Source organism: Pavona decussata, unplaced genomic scaffold, assembly GCF_977016875.1.
Source record: "Pavona decussata unplaced genomic scaffold, jaPavDecu1.1 SCAFFOLD_156, whole genome shotgun sequence".
Taxonomy (NCBI): domain Eukaryota; kingdom Metazoa; phylum Cnidaria; class Anthozoa; order Scleractinia; family Agariciidae; genus Pavona; species Pavona decussata.
In genome coordinates, this window is record NW_028145568.1 from 1,410,388 (window position 1) to 1,431,232 (window position 20,845).

The 20,845-nt window shown below is 36.3% G+C and overlaps 3 protein-coding genes across 4 annotated transcripts in view; 2 read left to right on the forward strand and 1 right to left on the reverse strand.

The window, feature by feature from the left end:
- LOC146465176 (protein Red-like) overlaps nucleotides 1-20,845 on the forward strand; it is a 31,955-nt gene that overhangs the window by 5,950 nt on the left and 5,160 nt on the right. Inside the window, exons 6-19 of one of the 2 annotated variants that reach the window (XM_085128863.1) lie at nucleotides 288-388; nucleotides 2,545-2,656; nucleotides 3,555-3,635; nucleotides 4,310-4,355; nucleotides 4,473-4,546; nucleotides 13,077-13,166; nucleotides 13,272-13,383; nucleotides 14,296-14,359; nucleotides 14,579-14,738; nucleotides 15,603-15,621; nucleotides 16,466-16,518; nucleotides 16,809-16,852; nucleotides 18,241-18,321; nucleotides 19,016-19,073. In XM_085128863.1, the coding sequence (XP_084984989.1) occupies nucleotides 288-388; nucleotides 2,545-2,656; nucleotides 3,555-3,635; nucleotides 4,310-4,355; nucleotides 4,473-4,546; nucleotides 13,077-13,166; nucleotides 13,272-13,383; nucleotides 14,296-14,359; nucleotides 14,579-14,738; nucleotides 15,603-15,621; nucleotides 16,466-16,518; nucleotides 16,809-16,852; nucleotides 18,241-18,321; nucleotides 19,016-19,073 (1,095 nt within the window). Of the gene's footprint in view, nucleotides 1-287; nucleotides 389-2,544; nucleotides 2,657-3,554; nucleotides 3,636-4,305; nucleotides 4,356-4,472; nucleotides 4,547-13,076; nucleotides 13,167-13,271; nucleotides 13,384-14,295; nucleotides 14,360-14,578; nucleotides 14,739-15,602; nucleotides 15,622-16,465; nucleotides 16,519-16,808; nucleotides 16,853-18,240; nucleotides 18,322-19,015; nucleotides 19,074-20,845 lie in introns of both variants that reach the window. The other variant, XM_085128862.1, reaches the window with a different exon arrangement.
- LOC146465177 (uncharacterized) lies at nucleotides 5,841-7,899 on the forward strand. Its single transcript, XM_085128710.1, has one exon. It carries the CDS (start codon nucleotides 6,618-6,620, stop codon nucleotides 7,716-7,718), a length of 1,101 nt encoding a protein of 366 aa, XP_084984836.1. The 5' UTR covers nucleotides 5,841-6,617; the 3' UTR covers nucleotides 7,719-7,899.
- LOC146465178 (uncharacterized) lies at nucleotides 8,094-12,560 on the reverse strand. The gene is made up of 2 exons (XM_085128709.1): nucleotides 11,700-12,560; nucleotides 8,094-10,414 (listed from the first exon to the last, which is right to left on the reverse strand). The coding sequence occupies exons 1-2, from the start codon at nucleotides 12,376-12,378 to the stop codon at nucleotides 9,327-9,329; spliced, it is 1,767 nt and encodes a 588-aa protein (XP_084984835.1). The 5' UTR covers nucleotides 12,379-12,560; the 3' UTR covers nucleotides 8,094-9,326.

Consider the following 20,845-nt stretch of genomic DNA (forward strand, 5'->3'; position numbering starts at 1 on the left):
ACAGTAAAATACAAAGCAATGCATGACATTTTATTCCATATTGAACCTTTATTATCTCTGAAAAATGCATGGTCACCCCCAATTTCCTTTTCGGATACCAAGAGCACTGGTTAAGTTCTGCTTTCTCCCCATAGTTTTAAACAGTGCAAAAATGTCCCTGTATTAGTAATCACCACCCATAGGAAACCCGAGTATCTCGAGATGCGCAGAATGTATGTGCAGTAACAAAAGTAGGCACAGTCCTTAAATAGGTTGCTTATTGCATTTTTACTTTGTAAATGTGTCAGGCAAGGGAGAGGCGAGATGGTCTAAATCCTGACTACCAGTCAACTGACACCCTAAGTGCAACAGCGAACTACAGAGCAGTTGGGCCAACAGCAGAGGCAACGTGAGAAAATAATATTCATTTGAGTTATGTGTACTGTATTATTTAGGGACCTTAAGCAATGATGATGATGACAGCAATGGCAATGCTGTAAAAACAATAGGTTTAATGAGAAAAACAATTTAGCGTAACAAAAAAGATGGCGACTGGTACATTTACCCATAATTCTAAGCGTATGAAAACCCTAAAAACACTCATAATTACGTACAGAAAAATTCTACAAACTTCAAACTTATATACACAACATTGTTAATACAGGAACAAATTTTTAACTCGTGAATGCGCGTAGCGCAATGAACGAGTTATAACGTTAGTTGACTGTGGGCTTGGTTGGTTAGTTGGTCGGTCGGTCGGTCGGTCGGTTTTGTCGTTAACTTTCGGGCGTGCGCAGTGAATGAGTTTTAAATTCAATTAGTGGAAAAAAACACGCGAACATTTGTTGTTCACGGCGCATCAGGAAATTTTTATTCAATATGTAGAGAATAATTTGACGATCATTTAGTGCAAGAATGGAGATTTTTCGTTCAATCTGAGCAAAGTTACAAGTTTTTTCAGTTTTTCAGAAAGTCTGGGGTCGTAAACTCAATTAGTGAAAAAAAAAAACGTGAAAATTTTTTTCACGATGCGTCAGAATTCTCTCATTCATTCTGTAGAGAATAATTTGACAATCATTTTAGTGTAAGAATGGAGATTTTTCGTTGAATCTGAGCAAAGTTATAGGTTTTTTTCATTTTTTTCTAATTTAATTTAGAAATAATTTACTTAAAAAATAATTTAATTTGTCAGTTTTCACGCGAAAGCGGAACGTGCCATGTCACGCATCATTGACGTCGTAAACAAAATTATGCAAATTTCTGGTGAAATGAACACTTAAAGATCTTGTCAGCTTTCATGGAGGTTTCAAAGGGAAAAATGTTTCATTTTCGAAATTTACAACTGGTAATTTATGGGGAAGCAAAAGGACGCGGTCGATAAATAATTCTTATTTAGCAAGAGCTTGTCATAGTTCATTATTTTTACTTGAGGATTACGTGGACTGAACTCCAAAGGAAAAATTTCACGCATTTATGTCGGGCATGAAATGTAATGCGATACTTTGTTGAACAGATTTCCCTTTGTGAGATCGGCTTGCCCTACATACAGTAATTTTGTAATTTTAATTCCCAAAAAAACTTCACTTGCCCATCGGGCAAGTGATGGTTAGAATCCACTAGCCCGATCGCAAAATCCAGTAGCCCCGGACTATCGGGGACACGAATTTGCATGTTGAACTTTGAATAAAAAAACACGTGATTTTTTTTTAATCGGCGCATCAGAATACAAGAGTACAAGAATGGTTATTTTTCGTTACATAATCGGGCAAAGATAGAGTTTCTTTTAGCTTTCAAGGAAGTTTCCGTAGCCGTCTAAATTTCAATTGCTATGTGTCATCTGCATTCACGAGTTGGCTCACAGGAGCCTTTGATGTATTTTATACTAAAAAAGTCACCTATTACCTATTGCCTATTGGCTGTATTAGGTTCGCAAGGTATCGTGGTAAAATGTACATCTGCCACCTGTTTTGGTCAGTGGATAGCCCTGTACGTGCATTTTAAATTTTGGTACATTTCTTTGCCATCTTTGGCAAAACAACAACACGAAATAACCAATTCAAGGTTTGGTGGAGAAAGTGAGTACACGGCGGTGAATTTTTCATTCTCTTTCTTAGTTTGAACACCATGCCTACATGTACCAATTGGGTTCCTGGGTACATGTAGTTCACCGTTTTTATACAAGTTGAATGTAGAAATTACTCTAAATATAGAATCAATTTCTTTGGTAAAGTTCTTTTATTTATTTGTATTTTGATGAAGATGCACACATATGAACAAGGGAAAGAACCAGGACAGTACTTTGTTGTCTTACCCAGTTCTTTCACACATTCCTACTACATATTTTGTGTTTTAAAGACTTATTCTTCTATCTAAAGCTATATTTTTTTTAATTTTTTTTTTTAAACAAACTCGATAAACTTAAATAGATGAGAAAGGTTTCTCTTTCCCTTCTTTAATCTGTCATGGCTGTCAAGAGGAACATGGCATGTTATGTTCATTGTTTAAGGGAACACTTCTTATGAGATCTAATAATTTTGTTAAGAAGTGTCTGTCCTATTTAAACAGGAACACTGCTGCTGAGAGACGTCGACAAGCTATTCAAGAGAGTAAGTTTCTTGGAGGTGATATGGAGCACACTCATCTTGTGAAAGGACTGGACTTTGCACTATTACAGAAGGTACTTTTAACATTGGTTTTACATCATGCTCTTCTGATATTAAGTTTATGCACTGTACATATCATGATTCCTTCATGTCAAGAACACACAAGCAACCCTGTGTAAAGAATGTATACTATTTAATGATGCAGAAACAAGTTTCTAGGAAAGGGTTGTACTGTAACTAAACGTGATAATTTTGTTTTATGTTCATCATCCTTGCTGCATTTGGCTCTTTTTGGCAGTTGTCCCCAAATTTTGTATGGGATATTGCTATTACAAACTTTTGAATTGAACAATTTAGAGAGATTACAAAGTTGTCGTACCTGCAAAATTTGAAGTACACTAAACTGAAACAGAATACAAATTATTTGCAAGAGATTATTTTTACCTAATCTGCACCAATACTGCTTTCAATTGGTGTACTCTGCATCAGACACTACTGCCATCCCCAAGGCATCAAGGCATGGCAAGCAGTTCACCATCACCACCTGGGCCCCTCTGGATAACAGCCATATAGCTGAATGGGCCACCCTGGATAAATAAAGTTTACTTACTCTTGATACCTTAGACAAGAAACTTTGCTCCACATTGTCTCTCTTCACCCAGGTGTATAAATGGGTACCAGCAACAAACTGCTGGGGGTAACCTTGCGATTGACTAGCATCCCATCCTGGGGAAGAAGTAATACTCCTAGTTGCTTCATGCTACAGAAACCGGGCTAAGCTCCGGCCGTGTGGGCCACAAGTTTAGGCTCTAGTGGGACTTCACCTTTACCTTTCTATTTAGAGGATTAATTTTGCGTGTGTCAGGTTGCGGCAAGAAAGCATCGCCACTGTAGAGAAGTTGTAGAGGGGTGGCAACTAGTAGTGGTTCAACTGACAATGTGAATAATTCTCATTTGATTCTTTTTTTTTAGGTGCGCAGTGAAATTGCTGAGGAGAATGAAGAAGACGAGGAGTTAATCATTAAAAAAGTAAAGGGCAAGCAAAAGGACAAGTATGCACTTTTGTTGTTAATATTCTTCTTTATCATCCCATGAAGAATTCATTCCAAATACAAATTTGACATATTTGCTAAGATTTATCCATGGAGACATTTAGAAAACACCTGATTCCAACATCAAATGTCCGCCTGTTTGCTTTCATTACATTGTATGCTGTATGTACTTCTGAGAGCAAAAAAGTCTCACACCCTCAGAAACCTGAACTTTAAACAAAACAAATGGGCTGTCCCCGAATTGACAGCGATTTTGTTTTTTATTAATTATTTATTAATTTTGTTTATTTCTTTTATTGTACATATTTCACCTTTTACTTACCACACTCAATTTTAATAATTTTTCAATTACTTATTACATGGCCCCATAAGTTATATTAGCTTTAAAGCCCACCGTGTTTTAAATAAAAGTTGTTGTTGTAGTTGAAATGTCAGAATGATAGAATAGTGCAACTAAAAATGACAAAGCAAAACAATATTCCCTTAAATCAAATGCTCTTCTCTCCAGCAAAGCTAGTGAAACAAGAATTTTCATGCAAAAAGCGCTACATCACCAAATTTGTAAATAATAAATTGTGCAAATTTTGCCAAGCTCACAAGTGAAATTCAATGGTGTTTTGTTTAACAACTGCAATGACAAAGTCTGTAGATGTATGTTTTATTTTATTTAGGGAAGAAGAAGAAGATGATGCTGATCAGATAGAGTTTACAACAAAATTAGGTAACTTTAATAACATGACAGTATATGTTGGTGAAATTTATATTTGATTTTGTTGGTTTGGGTTTGCAAAGTCATATTGAAACGAATATTTGTATGTTTACCCCTTGTCTTTTATAGGCCAAAAGATATACAAAGCACTCTTTAGAAATCGGCCAGCTGAGAGAAATGAACTGTTTCAACCAGGACGTATGGTAAGGACACTTGCCTTCCTGTCTGTTTATTTGTTTTCATTGTTAGTTCAGTGAAGGGAAATAGCCCTCCTCTCCTGTGTAAAGGCAAAGTAGTTTTCAAAAGAGCAACATGATTTTGTGATTTCATTTCAAAGGCACTGAGGTGTGTATCAATGAAAACAAAATCAATACCAACTTCCTTTTCACCATACATTTTAAATAACAATTGATTTATATAGCACACATATCCCTAGGGTCCAACACACACAACAGCATGCAGTTGTTCAAAGAGCAGATTATTTTATCCAGCATATAATTCGCTATCCAGCGGATAAAATGTATTGGTTGGAGTGCAGTTTATCTGCTGTATAGCAATTTATCCACTGGATAGAGTTATCCACTCTTTGAACAACCTTGGCCAGTACTATAAATGGGCTTTTTTTTTGCAATGCCACTGTGGTAAAGATGCAGAGGTGTTGTATTTAGTCCATTTGACGACTTTCAGTTCAAAAGACCTCAGGGTCAGTGGTTCCAGGCCAGTGAATTTTTGCATTGTTAGGTTGTTCCATAGACAAGAAACTTAATTTTGCATTGTCGTCTCTATCCGGAGACATACATGGTCACTAACAAACTATATTGTAATGGGGAAACAAACAAAATGCTGGGGGAAGCCCTGGGATGAAGTACACTAGCATCCCATCCAGAGGGGAGTAGAAATATTCATAATTAGATACTTTGTCTCCTACAGAGAGCAAAGTTAAGGACAGTGTCTCCTTTTATTACTGCACTTATGTTCTGTGTATGTTGGGATTGTCCAGGAAACATGGGTTTCTAAAGGACTATGACTGTGGGAAAAGCAGATCTTAACAATACCTATTTGAATAAGAAAAGGAAATTGGGGCAACCATACATTTTTTAAAGATAATTAAGCTTTAGTTTGGGAAAAATGCCAGTCATTGTTATGTACTTTAAAGCTTTGTAGAGTTACTGGCATCAAGTTATCTCTGAAATATATGTGGTTACCCCAATTTTCTTTTGGAACCATTAGCCCATGCTAAGGTTGATTTTTCCAACAGTCATAAGCTGTGCTATGGCAAGCCGATTGTAGCATTATTCAATACTGGAATTCAATGTCAATTCAATGAAAATTCAATGAAAATTCAATGTCAATTCAATGAAAATTCAATTTCAATTCAATGAAAATTCAATGTCAATTCAATGAAAATTCAATTTCAATTCAATGGTTCAATTTCCATTCAATGAAAATTCAATGTCAATTCAATGAAAATTCAATTTCAATTCAATGAAAATTCAATGTCAATTCAATGAAAATTCAGTGTCAATTCAATGAAAATTCAATTTCAATTCAATGAAAATTCAATGTCAATTCAATGAAAATTCAATTTCCATTCAATGAAAATTCAATTTCCATTCAATGAAAATTCAATGTCAATTCAATGAACATTCAACGAAAATTCAATTTCAATGCCATCTCGATTCAAGAAAAATTCAACGTGAATTCAATTTTCATAGCACCTGAATCTTCAAGTTTGGTTAAATTTTTTACAAAGTTCAAATGGAGACAGGCTTCCGGTTGATGACCGGAAATGATCTTCTCATACGGGACTTTCCAAGTACATGAAGCTCTCGCCCTTGCGCGGGAAATTTAAGCACAAGAACAACATGGCGGACATTGAGCCAGAATTTGACATAGAAAAAGACTTACCCGACTTCTTGTTCTCAGTGCTGGGTAGGACAGACGTTATCACGAGCAAGGGTGAGACGACCATTGATGATCTCCAAGAACAATTTTTGGTTCTCGATCGAACCGTAAGTCTTTTGAGATCGATTGAATTAAACTGACAATGGGCAAGATCGAGAAGAGTGGGAATCTCTAGCTAAAGCTTTCTCTGAGGTACTGCAGGCTGTGGAGTATCGTCTCAAAACCTTACCAGGGAAACGATCATTAGAGACTCAGCTTGAATGTCAAGTTCTTAGAGCGGGCAATCCAGGGAGACCAAAGTTCCTTATTCCTGCTGAAACGTTAGAGGATCTCCGAGGACTTGGGTTTTCTTGGGAAAAAATTTCTCGGATGTTTGGCGTGTCTCGGTGGACTATTTACCGTAGGGTACAATCATATGGCTTGAAAAACATGGTGCAGTTTAGTTCGTTACCGGATGCGCAATTGGATCAATTGGTCTTGGACTATTTAAATCGTCATGGACGAACAACAGGGAGAACATATTTGGCTGGGTATCTCATGTCACTTGGATTGAGAGTTCAAAGGAGGAGAGTGCGTGAAAGCTTGACAAGGGTGGATCCAGTGAATACTGCTTTGAGATGGGGAATTGTTGTTTCCCGAAGAAAATATTCGGTCCCTTGGCCTAATTCTCTATGGCATTTGGATGGCCACCACTCTCTCATTCGGTGGGGTCTTGTAATCCACGGATGCATCGATGGTTTCTCCAGACGAATTGTGTTTCTTAGATGCAGTGACAACAACCTCTCGCAAACTGTTCTCGAACTATTTCTAAAGGCAATTGAGAAAGATGGGTTTTGGCCATCACATATTCGTGTGGATTATGGGGTGGAGAACGTGTTGGTCTGTGATGCCATAGTAGAGGCAAGAGGTGAAGGAAGGGGAAGCTTTATTGCTGGCCCCTCCACCAGAAATCAGAGAATTGAAAGACTTTGGAGGGAAGTGTTTAGATGTGTATGCCATTTTTTCTATTATGTGTTTTATGCAATGGAGGATACAGGTTTACTTCGAATTGACAACCCTGTGGATGTAACCGCACTTCACCTGACATTCATTCCAAGAATAAACGAAGCCCTAAGTGAATTTATGGAGGCTTTCAACCACCATCAGCTTCGGACAGAACACCACTGGTCTCCTTATCAAATGTGGATCAATGGTATGCTAAACGAATTGAACCCTTTAGCACGAGGACAATTAGATGACGCTCCTCAAGACCTCGAATACTATGGTATTGACCCAGATGGGCCATCCCCATTTGAAAATAGTGATAACGATGTAGTTGTCCCTACCGTAGCATTGCCAGTTAATCATCGGCCAATTACCTCAATCGTTCTGGAGAGAATCGATCCCTTAATGCCATCAACACAGATGGGTATAGACATCTATACAAGCATTCACCAAATTGTGAAAGATAGTGTCGAAGGGATTTTATAGACTGTTACATGTCTACAGCTTATAGGACTTACGCAGAGCGTATAAACTGAGAGGGGTCTTTCACCAATCAGCAACAGTACATATTTTAACTCGCGATAGTTTGTAATGGGTTTTGTTCAAACCCTAAATGGAAATTAGGTCATATTTTATATTTGAGGTTATTCGTGTGGGACCCTTTGTTAACTGGCCTTGTTGTCTTGATCTGACGAGCTACTGCTCAGTTAAGGTTATCATTTCCATTCTTGTCAAATATGAATCATTCCCCTATTGTGATTTTTTCCATTATAGAATAAGAATAATTTACGAATTGTGATAACATTACATAGGTATGTTGTTGTTAATACAAATAATATATTTTTTTTTTTAATAGTCACTTATGTTGATTGCTCACACATCATTAAGGTTTGTTTTCACTGACAAAGCTGGACAATAGACAGAATTCAACCCTTTATGATTAATGAGAGGAAACAACTAGATGCAAAAGCAACAAAATATTTAATGTTAACATTGCTATGCCCTACAAAGGAAGGCATCAGCAAGGCATTTGAAAGAATGGAAGTGCCTTTCTACAAGTTTCACCAGGATTTAACACAACCAACATTGTCACTATGTGCTAGATACTTCGAAAATCACCCAAGTGTCGAATGGACCCCGAATTTCCAAGCCACTACTCTGCCCATGTTTTTTAAACCTTTGTGTTACATAATTTTCCCTAATCAACTGGTTCCAAATCTTATTTTTACCGTTTTGCGCTTAAGGCTGATTTCTTCCCCAATCGCAAACTACCAAAAAGGTACCTGCTGTAAAGTCTCCTCCTTGTCGTTGTGTTGTAATACCTTAGTTCTCAAGTCCACAACAAGGGGATTGATTCTACAGTCAACCTTTCACTGCTTCTTAACTTTCCCACGCATTAAAGCCCGATACTTCTCAGGAATTTGAAGTATTTAAATGAGAACCTGGGGGGGGGGGGGGGGGCAGTGAAAATTCATACCTACTCTGCACTTTGGTGATTTTTTAGTAACCTGCAAGAGATTAATTTTGGCTGGTGCTACAAGTACTCATCTCATACTTTCCCTTTGCAATTTAAGAAGCACCAAACTGACCAAAACATAATAATTAAATGTAAAAATCAACAACACATCCTCTTAACCCTTTAACCCCTTATATCAAAGAACAAATTCTCCTATCCTGTCCCCATACTTTTGTTATAAATTTACTGGGGAGAAGTAATTAAAATATCTAGAAAATTCACCACGGGTGATCATATCATTAATTCTCATGACCTAAGGGTTTGAATAAGCATTGAAATTGCAAGGAGAAATTTGATTCTGATCACTGTTAGGGCTTAAAGGGTTAAAATATCTTGTATGAACTCAACATGCTCATGCAGGCGGTCCAAATTTGCCACTTTTCACAAACGTACATGACTGAGTCACTATTTCAATAAGGAAACATTCAAATTGATTACAACAGTCAATTGTACAATAGAGTCCACTGTTGAAACTAGGTTGCAACACTTTTATGATGAATATATCACTAGGGTTCAAACTCAATTATGTAATGTTCATTGCCTTTTCATGCCACAAAGTTTGAAATGAAAATTCCCATTCACATATTTCCAAAAAAGGCATTTGCAAAGGCTAGATCATATAGACTAAACAGTTGCTCCTCACTTGGCAACAATGAGTCCCTTGAACGCCTTGGTAAGTACAGTGTGTTAGCACAGGTGTTTGCTGTCGGTAGGAATGGGCATTTTGTGCCAACGGATTCTTTCTCTACAAATGCTATAAGCGGTGCTACGCCAAAGCCTAATGGGGGCTCTTCATCACTGCCTGTGACAAACTGAAGAATATGTCCCAGGGTAACTGAACCTCTTTGTCCACTTGCTGCCAGCCTGGTGTATTTGGAAAATAGCTCATAAACTTCATTTTCAAAATGACGTGCATTGCTACCAACTTCAGAGAAATCTGGTTTAAGAAGTGTTAGCAGTTTTCGCCTTGTTAGTGAATAGCTTCCTGAAGGCCTGAAGAGATGAAGGAAGTTAGGTATAGCATTTCCTATTTGATAGAGTCCAAGGTTTTCAAAACCTACTCGGAGCTTTGAAATACAACAATTGGATGGCTCTTCTGAGGAGAAAAGGGCTTGAAGATCTTCTTCCTTTAAAAATCTTGGGATGACCCCATTCTGCAAAATACTAAGGGCCATTATTAACCCTACTGTGGAATAATCATCGACAAGATGATCCCTTAGACCATTGTCAAAGTACTTAGCCTTGATTTCCTGCAAGCAAAGGCGAAAGAATTCTTGATGTGGGCCGCCAAAATCCTGGGCACTCTCATTATAAAACCCAACTTCAAGTGTTAGTCTGGGTTCTTTCAAAAATTGTATTTCTTCCAGTGCTGTTTTTAAAACATCATCTCGGTTGATAAGGATATAGCTAGTTTCACCCTCCAAACAGACAGTAGGATCTGTCACATCTAGTGGTCTCCCTGTTACAATAAGCTTCTGAGCAATACGTAAAATTTCCACAGGATTTTCAATACCATTCTCTTTACAATATTTGACACAATGTTCTGCTACCAAACCAATTGGTTTCTCATTAAAGTTTTCCTGTGGTGGTTCTTCTTCTTTGGTTTCATTTCCAACACTAGCCTCAGTTTGTTCCCATTGACTAGGAACAGGTTGAGTTAGCATTTCTGTAAAACAACATAACAAAAGAGTTATTTCTGAAATAAAATCACTTATTAAGAGCTCTATTGAGCCACCATTGCAGATTGTTAGAGTACAAGGCATGACTGGGTGCTTAGCATTTATTATTATTTATGAATGGTATGAAGCTTTCATCATGTACTTGCATAGGTAAGCAGTTAACCCATTATCTTGTTATAGCTCTCATTGTCTCTTCAACACTTTTGGAAAACAAGGAGTTGTAAATTGACACCATTTCCCTTTCCTAATATTAACACCCAATACACCAGACTTGGTTTTATTCGACTTTAAGTTTTCTATGATCAAGACATGAAATATCCAATGTCCTTAGCTATGTCACTTTAAAGGTCCACTGTCTGGGAATTTTGCTGTTTTCCACCCAAAACTACCTGGAAAGCGTTTTTTCAAGTAAGAGTTATCCATACTACATTTTTTTGGCTGTATCTTCCAGATGAGGAGCAAAAATTTAAAAAAGTTCACCCTGAATTTTTCAAACTGTAATCCATTTCCATGGTATCCAGACAGTCTGTGCAAAATATAGCCTCCAGTAAACAAACTACATTATCATTCAATGTATTTTCCCTCCTTTTCATTGGCCGAAACAAACCACGTGACCTGCAAATAACTGCCTTCAATAATGGTCTGCTCATGCGCAATACTGTCCAACTGTGTTTTGCTGCAAACAATATTCTGTTTATGCGTAAATTATTGAAATCGCGCTCTTGCATGAAAATGGGAGATCCCTTCCCTGAGCTGTCAGAGAATGATTTCCCAAAAATAATCACAAAAAACAAACTTAGTGATGGAATGATAAAACAATTATTGAACTTGGTTGTCGCAATTTTTCAGTGTCTCGCAGATCAATTAATTGCCTCAGCAATAATTTATCTGCTCGCCACTGACAAATCACAATATTTTGCTCAACTTCGTCCAATAATTGTTAATTATTATTTTTAGTTTTCACTAATCTAAAAACATATTTTACCATTATTCTGAGGGACGAAAGTAGCCTCACAGAGCCCCTTAATTTGTTGTGTTGTTTGCAATAATATTTGACTACAGTTAATACACAATAAAGCTGACATACTAGATCTGGGCCAAGTCGATCGAAGAAGGGTTAGCCTTGAACAAGCTTTACACACTATTACAATGTGTAGATTTCTTGGCCCACTCGCTAGAGCGAACTACATCTGTACTATGCACAACAATGCAATCCTGCTTTAACTTCTTGGAGATAAACAGTCGTTCTGATTGATAACACAATATTCTTACCTGGTAAATCGTCGTCACCAATTAAGCTGTTTCCCTCGTTGTCAGATAACAAACAACTCAACTCTCTCTTCATCGTGATGTAAATGGCTCCTTGTCCACAGAGTAGTTTGACTTGCTTATATGCGTACTCTTCACAAGTCACCGGCTTACTTAACTTTCGACGGTTTGCACGTAGAAAGACAAAATCATTGTTGCTAACGAGTGGATATTTCAGTCTCACTGCATCGCCAATTTTGCGGTGGACTTCTGCCTCGCCATCTGTGGAGACTAAATGCACAAACCCTCGAAGTAAGATGTTGTTATTGTTAATCACGAACTCTTCATCATCCTCTTCGTAAACGAGGGCAAACTCAAACGGCTTGGATTGTTCTGATTCCTTTGGTTTCTTTGCTTTCTTATCACCCACACTCGATGAAGGGGAGGATGTTGCTCGAAGTCTTTCTCTTTGATTCAAGCGAGAGCACAAACCTGTATTTTGACTGCGTTGAAGCATGGATCGAGCTCGTTCGATTGCATCTGAAACATTGCCGGCTGATCTTCCACTGTTTGCGGGTAAAACCTGCGTCGCTTCATTCGAAACGTTAGCACTTGAACCTAAATTGCTGCTTTCCAAGACCTGGGAGACTATTCTTGAACATTCACCGAGCGAAGCAGCAAGACTTCGAAGGTGTTCCTCCATTTCCAAAGTTCAAAATGGCGGGAAACGAGGAAACAATAGAAAAACACAGTTCCCGTATGTTGGATCCATGATGCTTTGCACTTAATTGATTGAATTTTTCATTGAATTGAAATTGAATTTTCATTGAATTGAAATTGAATTTTCATTGAATTGACATTGAATTTTTATTGAATTGAAATTGAATTTTCATTGAATTGAAATTGAATTTTCATTGAATTGACATTGAATTTTCTTTGAATTGACATTGAATTTTCATTGAATTGAAATTGAATTTTCATTGAATTGACATTGAATTTTCATTGAATTGAAATTGAATTTTCATTGCAATGAAATTGAATTTTCATTGAATTGACATTGAATTTTCATTGAATTGAAATTGGATTTTCATTGAATTGACATTGAATTTTCATTGAATTGAAATTGAACCATTGAATTGAAATTGAATTTTCATTGAATTGACATTGAATTCCAGTATTGAATAATGCTACAATCGGCTTGCCATACTGTGCAAAAATTTCTCAGTCTGTATTAGAAGGCATCTTTCTCAAAGACCAGTTGCATGGGTTACCTGTGGCCAAGGATGATTTCATTTTACCAAAACTCCCTAGTTCTGATGATGTGAATACTTGTGATAACAAAATAATGTTTCCTTTATTCAAAAATATTACTTCATCTTTTTGTTGTTCCATGCAATGTAGGCATATGTATTTGATGTAGAAGATGAGTATGCTGAAAGTGACATTCCCACAACCCTTATCAGGAGTAAAGCAGATTGTCCTGGTATTGAAGTAAGAAAGCCTCTTTTTTCTTGACACGTAATGAACACACTGAGAAGTATTTCCATTGTATAATACCTCGTAATGAGTTGTTGTTATTTCATTTGTTTCTTTTAGACCCAAGCAACACTAACCACAAATGACATTGTGATCAACAAGCTGACTCAGATTTTGCTGTACTTGAGGCAAGGCACCAGAGGAGGAAAGAAAGTTAAAAAGAAGGACAAAGGTACTATTACCGGTATTTCTAGAAAGAATTGAACTGTTACCATTATTTACAGTCAGGCATTGTGGTCTTTTCAGCCATGAATGCTGTCATTTACAGAAGAAGCGCTTGATTGCGGCTGATGAAACCCCGCCAGAACAACCTTATTTTGTGTAGCACTTCTTAAAAAAATTGTCCAGTGTTATGCCCTTTGTGCTGTGATCATGTTATAGAGAAGCAAAGATACAAAACATTTTGCAAGCAGGGCTGTCATTTAATTTTACTTTTTACTTATAATAACAAAATCTCCATAGAGCCAACAGGCAGGAAATAATTTTTATGAAGGTTACAATTTTTTTTTAGTTTAAACATGTTTCAGATAAGCTTCATCCACCCACTATCACAACCACCATCATGTTCTGTTACCTGTACTGAAGATGAATGAAGTTTGATCTGAAATATGTTTACTCTAAAGAAAGTGGTAACCTTAACAAAAACTTACAATAATAACTAAATTTAATATATAGCGCAAAATTCATTGTATGTATATGATCTAATGCGCTTAACAACAGTCCAGGTCATTTGTAGTACCAAGAGTATTCAGCCATAACTGGTGATAAAGGTTACTGATAGCACAGTGTTCAGCTGTTGTAAATGAAAACAGAAACAGTTGTTGACAATTCCTAACAAAACACCCAAGGCTGTTGCCTAACAGGAGCCCGGTACCCTGGAATGCCCAAGAATACTGCTCTGGGTGCCTAAAACTTCACATGTTGGGCTCTTAACTTCTTGGCTTTTGGCCTTTCGGGCTCCTTGTTACTTTTCTTAGGCAGCAGCCTTGAATACCTCTGTATTGGTTTTCCTTCCATGTTCATTAGAGCTGTCTTTAAATAGAGTGTGTTAACATTATTTGGTTTCTGCATATCTTGCTTTCAGGGAAAGAAAAGGATAAGAATGAAAAGCAAGGACAGAAGGGACGTCCTGCTGGGGCTGATGACAGGTAGGAGAATAAGATTATGTGTCTAGTGGAGTTTACAACTGTGAATGTAGCCCTGAAAAAAACTTTTGGTTTTTTGTATTTGTTTCATTTTTTTTTTTTTTTTTTTCACTTTTTGTAAGTCTTTTTGGTATGTTTAAATACTTTTAAAAGCAGAGTCAGCCTGCTCTCTTTTTCTTCTTTGGCTTCATAAACTGGAATATTTTGCTTTTAATTTTGCAGTATCTTTGGAGATATTGGAGAGTATGATCCAACTGAGACTACAAAAGAATTTGAAAGGAAAGCCAAGCCAAAAGACAATGAAAGAGAAAGAGATAGAGATAGAAAGAAATCTAAGAGTTCGTCCACATACTTTGATAAGTCTACAGGTGGAGATGAAGAAGTAAGTGCTAAACAAGACTAATGAAAGAATGATAAATAAAGTATTGAAGGGTTTAAAGTATAGTGGCATACGTTATTATCTGGCTTTAAACCCAGTCCCAGGGGGGTCTTAAAAGCCAAAATTTCAGAAGCAAAGAATGAAACTGTAATTTCCTGAGGGGAGAGGGGGTGCAAAACAAAACAACCTTCCACAGGGAGAGTGTTTTTTGTTGTTGTTTCTGGAACTGCACAATAGTTACCAGAGAGTGAATTTCAATGACTTGAAAAGTGATGATCAATCAAACCAGGGGGAATACTGAGCCCTTACAATTAGTGACACACTTTTGAATGTATCAGATACTGTGATAACACTGTTTCAAACATCATTATTAGCAACATCAATAATAGTTTGTCCAGTTTCTAACATGTATGGCGTAGAGGTGAAAGGATATATGCATGTACATGTTATGTAGGAGATGTTTCCTCTACTTGAAGTTTAGTTCAGTTTTAAAAAATAACTGTAGATCATTGGGATGAAAGATTGCCAAAAACTGTTCAAAATTTTAATAAGGTTGTTTTGGACTTTGAATCATCTTATTACTGTATATACAGTACAGTTGACTCCCGATAACTCGAACCCTCGCTAACTCGAACCTTGCGCTAACTCGAACCAATTTTCCTTCCCTTTCAGGTCATTTTCTATATAGTTTTACCCTCGATAACTCGAACTCCCGATAAATTGAACCTTTTTCAATTTCCCTTGAAGGTTAAAGTTATCGGGAGTCGCCTGTAGCTTGAGGTTTGTTAAAAGAATACCCCAGAACTATATTGTGGTCTTAATTCTGCATTTTAATTGACTGTTTGTTTGTTTGTTTTTCTTCTGCAGTCACAGTTCAATAAGAAAGGTGAGTTAGGGAACACTATGTCTGTTACACACATACATACGGTATTAAGAACTTAATTGTTGCCAAACAAACTCTTGTCTTTAAGGCCCCATTCAGACTACATACCTGGGTCCAGTTCTTGGGCATAGATACTAGTCTGAACATAGCTCTTTTTTGGTGACCAAGCAAAAATCTCAGCACTGTGTTCAAGCACGGACACTATCTCAAAGGATAGTTGTTGTACATGTAATACTAGATGGGTGCAGAATGTGTGCAGCTATGAATAATGCGTGCAGAATGTGTGAACCGCTAGGGATATTTAAGCCATTCATTATTATTCAAGTTCAGTTGAGTTTAACCGTCGTTCGGTTATAATAAAAATGTTTGTGTCAGTCGCTTCGCGTTCGAGAAAGTAAAACCTAGAGAGTCAAATAGCATGAGGAAACAATAGTACTCAGGCGTCGGTCCTTGGCGTGGGCACCAGTCTTGACAGGATTTTGGAAGTTCTGCACTTTTTCCCATACATCTCTGCAATGAATTAAAGGATATGGTGGGCACTAAATTGACAAACAAGGAAACAATAATATCATTGCTCCTTGGACACCAAGGAGTCTGAACAACATCCTCACAGGGCCTATGATTAAAATCTATAGGAACAGAAGGGTAGTTGTCATCTGACTTGACAAAATAAAATGGTAACCTTTGTTTTCCAGTGACCTTCCATTGAGGCATCAAAAGTTAGATTTGAATTGCAGATGGGGGCAGGGTAGCAGGGATTCAAACCAAACAAAAATTAATGATCTCTGTAATAGGTGTGGATATTTTTCAGTACAATGCATTCATGGTTAAATTTCATTAATTTCAGATGTTTCAGCTGAAGAATTTGCAAAGTCTGTCACGCAGACCTTTGGAAAAAAGGTAACCTTGTCTTTGATGTATTCCCTCTGTTGAAGTTGTGGTCATGTACAGTATGCATTGTTGCAACTGTTTCCACAAACTATACCAAGGCATCTTGATTGTAAGCAGTGATGGTCAAGTACCTACACAAAAAAACAACAGGTTTTGGGTAAATTCTCAAGCCATTTCTTGTACATTCTTGCAGCAAACACTTTAAATAATATTTAAATTACCTTGATGCAGTTACCTTATATAATGACAAATTATATTTAATACTGTTTTTTATTTTATTTATTTATTTTTTTATCTAGCATGAAATGGAGGAGAGAGCAGCATGGGATGCGGTAGACCCAAAGTATCCTTTCATTATAAACCTTCAGTTGTTAGCTTAAAAGTTCAATCACTGAAACCTGCCTGGAGAATTACTAGTTGTCTGTTGGCTGGTACAAGCTGGTTAACAGTACGTTGGCAAATTATTTTGCAAAAATTGAAGTATTCTCCCCTCTCATCAACTTTTTTGGCAATGTTTTGTGTCAGTATAGCACTCATATTTTACATGAATACATTTTGCCAAACTAGTTAGAAAAAATAACAGGAAGTTAAACTAGGATTACAGCAATGATTTTGCCAACTTTTTGGGGTTTTCCCACACAAGTTGGCCAACTTTAGTTGACTGTGGGAAAGTACCTTCATCTGGACCTTGAAGAGGGAAATGGGTGTAAGTTGGATCCTTCTTCATCTGAGTTAGAGCAACGTTTCCTGAGGGAATTCAAGGTCACACGCAAAAACTGTCACTGGTGAATCTGGGCTAAAACAACAAAAAGCGATCTGAAAAGTCATTTGGGTCGGTTACGCTCTCAGCTCTTCAATTTTTCATCTTCAGAGAGATAAATTTGACAGAGTGCTCTTTAGAGTTTACCCCTCTGGAGTTGAGCAATTGTTTGAAATTTATGTGCTTTATTTATCACCAAAAACAAAAAAACATTTTTGTCATAAATTATTTCTATAGTACTTCATCAACAGTAGTAGAGGGTTGGAAGATTAAGAAACAGTTGTTTAAAGGGACACTGTCTTGGCGATTTTGCTGTGTTTTGACCAAAACTGCTAAAATGTGTGACGTAAAACCTTTTCGCTAAATATGAAATATTGCTCTTAGAACACCGGCCAAGAAAACATTACCATTTAAATCAGTTTTAAAGCGACTTCTCTAAAATGCACAAGAAGAACTTGGAAAAATTGGAAAAGTGTCCAATTTTTTCAAGTTTGTAATCTATTTCCATCCTAACCATCCACAGCCAAACATAATTAATGCAAGTTTCTGCCACTAGTTGGGCTATTGCTAACAAAACTGAACCATTATTTTAATGATTCCACCAATTCAATAATATTGTGTTTCTTACCCATTCAAAGTGACACTGTCCAGTTAAAATTCTAGCAGAGTTCTATTAATTCCGTATTCCAGCCACATAGTAGTATTGAAACAGGAGTAGAGGGTAAGAAGATAAAAAGAAAACATGTTGTGGAAACACAGCCAGTGCTATGAGATGAATGATTCCACCTCTATTTTAAGTTCTACCAAGCTTCTTGGAATGTTTCTACAGTGTGTAGTGTATTAATTCAATATGAACATGGACCAAAATAGTGCTTGCTCTTTACTTTATCCATGATAATACAACACACTTATGGAGACGTGGGACGTGAAAAATTTCATTGTAACAGTTATGGAACTTAACCATTTTTAAGACGGAGGAAGAAGGACCGAAGCTCTCGCAAAGTGAAAGATGTGAATTATATCCCAGACAGCTACGCTGAGTGTTATCCAGGGTAAGAATAATAAATAATTTAGTAAGTAAGTGAGCTTAGCAACAATATGGTCTTACACACCACCTAGAGGTCTCCTATAACTCAGTGGTAGAGCATCCAAACTAGTAACTGGAAGGTCACAGTTTCAACTCCTGTTGGAAGAACTTGGATTTTCCTTTTTCCCAGTATGCCTGTGTCACTGACCGAAAAAATACATCAATCAATATTACAAGGAAGTCCCTATTTAATTCTTTTTCTCTTTGTTTAATGAATCTATTTTGTGCTGTTAATGTTAGCTTTTATTACAGTTGATGTGATGTCTTGGAAGATTTTATCAACTTAATAAATGTAGATGTACATGTAGATGTAGATGTAATTTTCTTTTCCTTTTGAGGATGTAAACAACTATCAATGCTACCCACCTCGAATAACCCTTGCTAATTGTGGGTGACTAATATTGTAAAAAGTGTCTTCTCTTATAATAAACTGTTGTTGTTTGTTGTTGTTTAATAGCGATCAACATCAAATTTCTCCTCACAATCTTACTACTTGATTAAACATTCAGATCATGAGAATAATGGAAATGATCACCAAAGATAACATGCATTGATTGATGAACAAATTCTCTCAACTAGCCCCATAGTAAATATGTAGAGAATGGTAGGGGGAATATACATGTTTAAAAGATTATAAGATGAACTGTTGTTTTTAATAGGGCTGTTGATGTGCCATATGACAGTGATGAAGAAGCTGACTATAGTAAAATGGATCTGGTAAGACTCAGACCACATGACCATGTTTATCCTTCATTTGCCACTCGCTGTTTTATTTTCAGTTTATATATTGTTTTCAGTTTCTCAGTAAAATTGAGTACTTTGGTGTTGGTATGAAAGGCCAGAATTATTTTGCACTATTCTTACCTATGTACTAATTATTTCAAGAAAATTTAAACGCAATTCTAAATCTCTCTATTACAAACGAAGTGGTGCTTATAAAAAGGCCTGAAGTGACTCTTGATCACACTTTAAATTCTCCCCTCTTTTACAAGGAAACACAAGGTAATTTGGAAGGAGAATCTAGCAGCTCATCAGAAGTTACTTCAGGCTATTTTCCAGGCACCTCTTAAAATGTTAACCTTGTTTACCTTTGACCATGATTGAGTAAGTCCTGACTAAGTTCAAATTGCTGACTAATTCTTTTCATGGGTAGCTAGCTTTCAAGGAAGTATAATTTTTATTCTTATTTCTCATGTTTTTAAATATCATTTTGTATGATATCAGTTCTTTTGAGCAGTGGAAAAAGTTTAAACAAACTTTTGTTCAACTAACATAAATTAACTATTATTATGTAATTATTGTTATAATGAAAATCTTTTAACTGGTAACAGGAATACACGGTTGGAACATTACAAGGCCGAAAATACTTTGCACAATTTGTTAGTACGCTAATTTCATTTTGTTGTTGTAGTTTGTGCTTATTTAACCTCTCATTTAATTTTATTATATGCTAGACTTGCTCGCAAATTGTATTGTGTTTCTTAACTATAACTATTTTGTCGTTTTTTTTTGTTGTGAAAAATGAAGTAATCGTTTCTCTACAATAGAGTGGTTATCAAGTTGCTGTCCATTGCTAATATTAACAAATCCCATAGAAATGATTTATATAATCGTTTATTTATATCACTTCAATGTCACATCAAGGGACTCAGTGACCTCATTTTAGAGTTCATGTATTATTATTATTATTATTATTATTATTATTATTATTAATTATTATTATTATTATTATTATTATTATTATTATTATTCTAAGCTTCAAACTTTTTTTGGAAAAAAAAGGCTAAAACTCTATACAACTATTCTAGTCATTACTTGGGCAAGAGCCACTTGTAGGAAAACCAGCTTTGTCGTGAAAATCAAAAATCTGCATTTCTAACACAATCCTGCTAGTTGGTGAGCAAGACTTGAGGTATGAGACTGGCTCACAAGCTAGTCCACAAGGCTATTCAGCAGTGCTAAGTGCTCAGTGTTTTTCCGATGCAGTGGTAGAAAGATTGGTTGGATTTACCTGAAACATTTTAACACCAAAAGCAACCTGTAAATCCAAGCAGGCCCATCCCCCCACCCCCCACCCCGTGGTGACAAGTTACAGTAAGTCAAGTAAATCCAACAAAAATCTAATTATCAAATCCAAAAATAGCCCAAATAAGCGCTCAGCAAGCATCTTGCTATTGAAAGATTGAATTTCACCAAGGCATGAATCACTAGACTCATTTTCACACACCTGAAGAAATGTTTGTTTTTTTAATTATAATACATGTAAAAAGCTATTAATTACTTTAAAACCTACAATACCATTAAAATATCACGAGCCAATAAAAAAAATTAATATGATGTAGAGGATAAAAGCTACAACTAAAAGAATTTAAACCGTAAAAAATTCATATAAATATGACATCTGCCATAGTATAATCTCTATTATGCTTTTTTCGGTGTAGATGGTTGATTTTTACAAATTATCTTGTAAAGGAATATACAGAATTTCA